This window comes from Babylonia areolata, chromosome 9, assembly GCF_041734735.1.
Source record: "Babylonia areolata isolate BAREFJ2019XMU chromosome 9, ASM4173473v1, whole genome shotgun sequence".
Classification (NCBI taxonomy): domain Eukaryota; kingdom Metazoa; phylum Mollusca; class Gastropoda; order Neogastropoda; family Buccinidae; genus Babylonia; species Babylonia areolata.
The window spans coordinates 38,256,409-38,264,614 of record NC_134884.1 but is presented as its reverse complement, the minus strand read 5'-3'; the positions used below and the strand labels follow the sequence as shown (position 1 = coordinate 38,264,614).

At 35.7% G+C, this 8,206-nt stretch overlaps 1 protein-coding gene across 1 annotated transcript in view; it reads left to right on the top strand.

Moving 5' to 3' along the window:
- Positions 1–14: 14 nt before the first annotated feature.
- LOC143285429 (conserved oligomeric Golgi complex subunit 4-like) overlaps positions 15–8,206 on the top strand; it is a 33,594-nt gene continuing 25,402 nt past the window's right edge. The window contains exons 1-7 of the mRNA XM_076592693.1: positions 15–125; positions 1,071–1,153; positions 1,714–1,828; positions 3,419–3,520; positions 4,374–4,446; positions 5,114–5,313; positions 7,251–7,407. Coding sequence (XP_076448808.1) covers positions 15–125; positions 1,071–1,153; positions 1,714–1,828; positions 3,419–3,520; positions 4,374–4,446; positions 5,114–5,313; positions 7,251–7,407 — 841 coding nt within the window. The remainder of the gene's footprint in view (positions 126–1,070; positions 1,154–1,713; positions 1,829–3,418; positions 3,521–4,373; positions 4,447–5,113; positions 5,314–7,250; positions 7,408–8,206) is intronic.

Here is an 8,206-nt window from a genome sequence, read left to right as displayed (position 1 = left end):
GCACAGCTGACAAGATGGCGACCTCCATGGGGGATGCCACGTCTATGGCGTCTATGGATTCCGTCGAAAATTTGACAGAAATTGACGATATTAAAAAAGCTTTGGAACGGCTAAGCAAACACGAGGTTTGTACGTTGTGTGTGATGTTTCACGGGATCCTTTATTATATTCAGTTTTATTTCAGAGTCAAACGATTAAACTCAAAAACACTGTGCGACTGGTAGCAGACTAAAACTCACTCGCAATCTTGATAGCTTAGTTACGTAGTCTATGAAGCTCACACTCAAATGAAAACAACATTGCAGATAAATGTTCTTGTAGTCTAGTATTTCAGTATATGCAGGTTTGATAACGACAAAAATACAGTCCATAGAACCTAGGGCTTCAGCTTACTTTTCCCCTGCCCCTTGCTTCCTCCTCATAGGCATACCTTGTCTGTTGTCACACCCATTCACTGATTCAGCTTACACCGTTCCCTCTTAAATACTATATTCCCTATCCTTGATGCAAACAGTCCAACACGTGTATCTGCGTGCTCATGATTTATAGTGATAATGATCAACAGTTTGAAGGTTGATATAAAACATTGCAAAGGACTGCAGATAATGCATCCCCCATATGTGTGTGTGTGTGTGTGTGTGTGTGTGTGTGTGTGTGTGTGTGTGTGCGTGCGTGCATGCGTGTGTTTTCTTGCAAGAAAGAGTTGAAATTGCAGCAGAATACCAATTAATGATTGATGCATGAATGATTCATGTAACTGTAAGCCTCATACATGCAGGTTGTTCTTTTTGCTCGTTAAATATATTATCTGTGCTTTTACTCTTTGATTTGAAAAAAAAAAACCAATTATATCCCAACACATTTCTACCTGTAATCTAAGCAGAGCTTGGTTTTTTTTTATCATCAGCTTTGTAATTAAAACTCCTTTTTTTGCCAGAAGCTTTGCATGTGAAGACCAGTTTATAAAAACAACAAGAACAACAACAAAAACAAAAACCAAAAAAAAAAAACCAAAAAAAACCCAACAACAAATCCAAATCAGTGGACGTAAATGACTAATGTGTTTTCAGGATGAGGTGGAAGAACAGCTGAAGGGGTTACTGGAACACCAAGGCACACTGGAAAGCAAAATGACCAGTCTACACAAGATGCTGTGAGTGTCAACTTTTCCTCCAACTGAAGTTCAGCTTTTGTGATCAAATGAGATGAAAAAGACATGTGATATACTGGTCATTTCTGTCTGACCTCACTTGATGAGAAACAGACTTAGAATGGCTGGCAGGACAGTGAATCTGGATCAGTAGTTATGAAAAACCATACGGTGTGTAATTTGTAACAAATCAAATAATGATGCCACCTTAACTATTGATTCAGAAACACTGAAGAGAAAATATGCAAGATATCAAGGCAGTTGATATAAACGTGTTTTCTTTTTTCTTAATGATAATGTCCACAACAAAATTGTGACATTTTATTTAATCTTAGATTTTGAGGCATTAGATGATGGTTGAACACAGCTCATACATACACAAAACATACATCAATACTCTCTTCCCTCATACACACATATTCACACACACACACACATGCAGGCATGCACACACATATACAAATATGCACACACAATGTAAATTAAGCGCATTTTTATTTTATCATTGTGTTAACCTTTTGATGTTAACAAAGCATCTGGTTTTGGTTTTGTTTTGTTCACAGACCTAACTTACAGATACTGGAGACAGACTCCCGGCAGTTGAATAGCATGATCTCATTCACCTCCACATTGGCAGAAAATGTCAGTGGTAAAGTGCGCAAACTGGATCTAGCAAAGGTATTCAAATAGGTATATATTTATAATATATATATAGTGCACGAATGCAAACTTACAGTAAGTTACAGACACACAGGCACACCACACACACAGACACATACACAGACCGAGAAACAGACAGACAGACACACATACATGAACATACACTCATGGATATGAACGCATACCATTAGTTCTCCCCCCAGACATAAAAGAGCTGGAAAAGGACACTCAGTTACTGTTGTAAGATATTTCTTGTAATAATTAGTGTTAATTACTTTCACATTTTCCCCATTTCTCTGTCTCTACTCTCTCTTGTTTTTTCCCCGTAAAGTTTATGTCCTGAGCATACCTAACTGGATCCAGCAAAGGTATTCAAATATAGGTCTGTTTATGAATGCATGAATACAAGCTTACAGTGAGTTACACACACACACACACACACACACACACACACACATGCACACACATACACACATACACACTGACATGCACTCATGGGTATAAATGCATACCATCAGCACTCCCCAAACAAAAATAAAGCCGAAAAGGACACTTCATCACTGTTGTAAACCTTGATACTCCTTGTAATAATTAGTGCTGATTACTTTCACATATTTCCCAATGTTACTGTCTCTCTACTCTGATTTGATTTTTCTCCTTAGATGTTTATGTCATGAGCAATGGTCGTCTAGTGAAACAGATGTCATGTCCAGTGAAAATTATCAGCTTTGAAAAAATAAGTTTGTGTTATGTGAACAGATGAAAAGTCAGTTGTTTAAACAGTTTTTATATGCATACCTGAAAGCAAAGCAAACAATCAGTTCATTGACAGTTTCTCTTCTATTGAAAATAAAGATTTTGTCTTGTCTTTATGCTTTTTCTGTTTCAGTGATGCAGGATTTCTTTTTTTTTTTTTTTTGTCAGTGTTTTAAACAAATGGCTCCACATTTTCTGTTTCACTTTTTGACAGTTATTGCTATTAGGGCTCTGACATACTTTTGGTATTCTTTGTTTCATGTCATGAATTAATATTTGTGCAACACATTTATTGTGCTTATACATGGTATCAAATTGCAGTAATGCCAGATGGCATCAGTTTTATGTTTGTATGATCATGCAGTCATATTTATCAATGTTTATAATGCCATTCTACTACTAACAGAAGTCTGGAATGTGATAATTTGGCTACAGGTGGGTAATGCATTTAATACACAATAAAAAAAACCTACAACAACAAAATGGTTGTCCCTGGCAAATTCTGAAGAAAAAAAATCCACTCTAATATACATGAGTATTTGTGCATGTGATTGAAAGCCTGACTGAATTACACAAGTAATAGATGATGAGCGCCTAAAGGCAGCTGTCAGTAGGCCCTATCAAGGTAGGCAGCATGTTGTGCAAATGGCTTTGCGTTTGTAAAATGCTCAGAGTTTGGTTTCTGATTGAAGATCGACACTTTTTGAATATCAATAACAATAAGAGTTTGGTTTCTGATTGAAGATAGACACTTTTTGAATATCAATAACAATAAGAGTTTGGTTTCTGATTGAAGATAGACACTTTTTGAATATCAATAACAATAATAGTAATAATGATAATGTTTTACAGAGTCGTGTTGTGGAATGCTCGCAACGAGTGGAAGACATACTGGACCTGAAGTTTTGCACAGATGGGGTTCAGATCGCTCTGCAGAATGAAGACTATGAAAAGGTGGGACTGACACTACAGCCATGTTGATAGCGGATTGTTTTTGTTGAATTTTGGATTATTTTCTTGAGAAATTCCTTGCTCTTGTGCATGCTTCTTGAATGTGACCTAGCTGAATGCCTATTTACTTGAATTGTTTAAATTGTATAAGTGAATGGAAAAGAAAAGAAAAAAAAATCTGATTAGTAAAGTTTGTCCGGTTTCCAAGAATATTCACAAGGTGGAACTTTCTGTTCACTTCTTAAATAGAATATATCAATGGGAATAAAAATTGAAATCAGAAATGTATCTGTACCAATCATCTGTATTTTTTAATGAGATTACAAGAAACGAGACTATATAAACCATAAGGGTAATTTTATGACTCCTCAGATTTATATATAAAAAGGAAATGTCTGCAATCCATTCTGACATTTGAACAAACAAATTGAAAACTTCAACAAAACGAAACAGATTTATGAATTCAGGTGGGGTTCTTTTTGGATGAAGTTCAGACTTTTTAATAAAAAATGTCATTGGCATATATACAAATATTTAAAACCCTGAAAAACTATCCACAGTGTTTTTTGCTTGTTCACACCTCAGTTTTCTGATTTCTGATTGAAATGTTTGATTCAGTATGCTTGTTTTGTACAAATTTGGGCTGTCACTATAGTTTGTTGTTTTCATCCCTAGTGAATGTTTTACATGAGTACATGATTTCATTGCAAACCAAGTTTTAAATAAAGTAGGGTTTGATGAGTTGATTAGTATGGATACTAAAGATCTGTTCATTGCTCTAAGTCTAAAACTGCTGAATGAGTCAGCATGGAGTGTGTAATCATGTTGTCGATGGCCTCTTTTTGTTTTTACACAGGCTGCAGGACACGTGCACAGATTCCGTAACCTTGATGAAACTGTGATTCGTATGAGTGCTGAAACAAACGAAGGTTAGTGTGTGTGTGGACCATCCCTGTGTGTTGTGGTTGGACGTATTTGATAACGCATGTGAGTACATTAATGTGTAACATTTTTATGGTTGGACGTATTTGATAACGCATGTGAGTACATTAATGTGTAACTTGCATGTAGAAACTGTAATATGAAGTAACTTAATTATCTGAATTTGTTTTTAATTTGTTTCTAATTTGACAAAAATCTCTTCTTCTTGTCTTCAAATTTGAGATCAGAGTGCAGTTACAGTTTTGATTATTAGTTCGAAAAGATATTTTCATAGATTCACCATTCTTGTGTTGAAATTTTTCTGACAAAGTTTTAAAATATCATTAACACAAAAACTTAGCACAAAAACATTCTTCTCTTAAAAATTAAAAATTATGATACAACAACAATTATTTTGATCAAACACACTCAGAAAAAACCCATTTATACTGCTACAGATTTACATCACAGTTTCTTTTTTTTTTATATTAAAATTAAATTTGTGATTAAAATTTTTTTATATATGTGTACTTCATCACATTTCCCAAATGCAAAGCTGGTGGTTTTAGAAGTAGGGTGGTATCCATACCTACTTCATCACAGTTTACAAATGCAAAGCTGAAAACTGTGTGGAAGTGCTGGAGCTAACACTAACACGCCGGACTTTTCTTCCAGTTCCAGGCAGCACGCTGGACACATCGTTCAAGCTTCTGTATGAGTCGGAGGAGAAGCTGAAGAACATCGTGAACAGCAAGTTTGACGCAGCAGTGCACAGCCAGGACGTGGCCTCTGTGGAGCGCTTCTTCAAGATCTTCCCCCTGCTGGCAATGCACAAGGAGGGCATCACAAAGTTCAGCAAGTACCTTGCTGCTCAGGTGTGTCTCGCTCTCAATCCTTTATCCTTTTTTTTTTTTTTTCTCCATTGCAAAGTTCAACAAGTACCTAGCTACTCAGGTGTGTCTCAGTGCAATCCCCTTTTTTTTTCTTTTTTTTTTTTTAAATCGAAATTCAGCAAGTTCCTGGCTGCTCAGGTGTGTCTCGCTCTCAGTCCTTTTTTTCTTTCTTTTTCATCACAAAGTTCAGCAAGTACCTGGCTGCACAGGTGTTTCTCATGCTCAGTCCTTTATTTTTTTTATTTTTTTTTTTTATCACAAAGTTCAGCAAGTATCTGGCTTCTCAGGTGTTTCTGGGACTCAGTCATCTTTTTTCATCAAAGTTCAGCAATTATCTGGCTTCTCAGGTGTTTCTGGGACTCAATCATCTTTTTTCATCAAAGTTCAGCAATTATCTGGCTGCCCAGGTTAGTCTCCTGCTCAGCCCTTTTATTTTTCATTGCAAAGTTCAGCAGCTGCTCAGGTGTGTCTTGCGGTGGATCCTTTTTTTTCATCACAAAGTTTGTCTTGCGCTCAGTCCTTTTTTTTTTTTTCCTCAAAAAGTTCAGCAAGTACCTGGCTGCTCAGATGTGTCTGGCGCTCAGTCCTTTTTTTTTTCATCACAAAGTTTGTCTCGTGCTTAGTCCTTTTTTTTTTCTCAAAAAGTTCAGCAAGTACCTGGCTGCTCAGGTGTGTCTGGCGCTCAATCCTTATTGGTTTTTTTTTTCATCGCAGAGTTCAGCAAGTACCTGGGTGCTCAGGTGTCTCTTGCGCTCAGTTCTTGTTTTTTTCATCACAAAGTTCAGCAAGTATGCTTAGGTGTGTCTCAGTGCAATCCTTTTTTTTTTTCTTTTTCTTTTTCAGCAAGTACCTGTCCGCTCAGGTCACGAGGTGTGTCTCATGTGTAATCCTTCAGTCAACTGTGTTTTAAAGGAAGAAAGAAAAAAGAAAAGAATTACAAGAAGTAGAATGATTTGAATGATAAAATACCCCCCCAAAATCAAGTATGGCTGCATGCATGGATGGGTAAAAACGTTCATACACGTACAAACCCACTCATGTACATACAAGTGAATGTGGGAGTTGCAGCCCTCCAACAGTGAAGAAGAAGAAGAATGATAAGATGCTCTGTGGATTATGTGATTGAAATGAAGTGTGTTAAGAAAAATGAAATAGAAATAGATTGGAATGGTGATTTGCTGTGCTATTGTTCACATTCATGCATACTTGTCACTAATTTGTGTGTGTGTCTGTGTGTGTGTGTGTGTGTGTCACTGTGTGTGCGTGAATTGATTCTGTCATGTTCTTTTGTATTATAAGTTTTTCTTGTGGAGTGCACACAACTTTGAAGTGCATGAGAGGAGTGTGCTATGGAAATGGTTTGTTATCATTATCAGTAGTTGTATTGTAGCAGCAGTAGTAGTATATGTGCTCATAAACACTCACACGCACCCACACACTCCGCATAGGCGGATAGTAGTTTGCACAGGACAGGAATGTCAGACCCCTGCCGGAGTCTGTACTAGTTGGGTCACGGTAAGTATGTTATTTAAATGTAATTTTAGATAGAAAATTTCCTTTCAACGTCATTTAAGTGAGTCTTTTGTTTTTTTCTTGAAATGCACTTCTAAGAAACAAGTGAAATCATTTCAGCCAAAACATGATCAGATTCAGATTAAACTTTTTTTTTTTTGTACACAAAACATGTCGGAGTGTGTATATTTTATCAAAATATCATCAGAAATTTTCAGAACACAACAAATCTAAGTCAGAAAGTATATCTCCTTTTTACGAATCGTTCAGATATCACACACAAAAAAAGCAGACAATAACTTTAGGAAGTGTGCATATTTTATTAAAATATCATAAGGAATTTTCACAGCAAAACAAAAGATCTAAGTCAGAAAGTGCATGTTTTGTTTTCTTCTCTGGTTGTTCAGATATCAGAGAAAGCAGACAACAACCTGAAGCTGGCACTGCATACATCGGAAGACGACAAGCGAAGGAATGTACTGTTTGCCGACACAGTCACCCTGTTGTTTGAGGGCATCGCCCGGGTGGTGGAGATACACCAGCCACTGGTGGAGACCTACTATGGTGAGAAACCAGTTTCCTTCTTTAAGAAACCAGTTTTCCTCTTTTAAAATTTCTTTTAGAAACCAGTTTTCTTCTTTTAGAAACCAGTTTTCTTCTTTTATGATTTCTTTTAGAAACCAGTTATGTTCTTTTAGAAACCAGTTTTATTCTTTTCAGTTTCTTTTAGAATCCAGTTATCTTGTTTTAGAATTTCTTCTAGAAACCAGTTTTCTTCTTTTAAAATTTACTGGTTTTCTTCTTTTAGAATTTCTTTTAGAAACCGGTTTTCTTCTTTTAGAATTTACTGGTTTTCTTCTTTTGGGATTTCTTTTAGAAACCAGTTTTCTTCTTTTAGAATTTATTGGTTTTCTTTTAGATAAAAAACAAACAAACAAAAACAAACAAAAAAAAAAACCAAACAACAACCAGTTTTCCTCTTTTTAGATTTTGTTTTAGGAACCGGTTTTCTTCTTTTAGGATTTCTTTTAGAAACCAATTTTCTTCTTTTAGAATTTCTTCCATAAACCAGCTTTCTTTTTTTTTAAGAATTTCTTTTAGAAACCAGTTTTCTTCTTTTGGAATCTACTGGTTTTCTTCTTAAAGAAATAAATTTTCTTCTAGAAACCAGTCTTTTTCTTTTGGAATGCTTTTTGGTAGCTGGTTTTCTTCTTTAAGAATTTTTTTTAGAAACGTTTTTTCTTCTTTTAGAATTTCTTCTAGAAACCTGTTTTCTTCTTTCTTGTGCTCTGTTGTGAAGTCTTTTTCTTCTTTGAGTGTAGATTGTTCCTCCCATATTTACTTGTTTGTATCAGTGGGCACC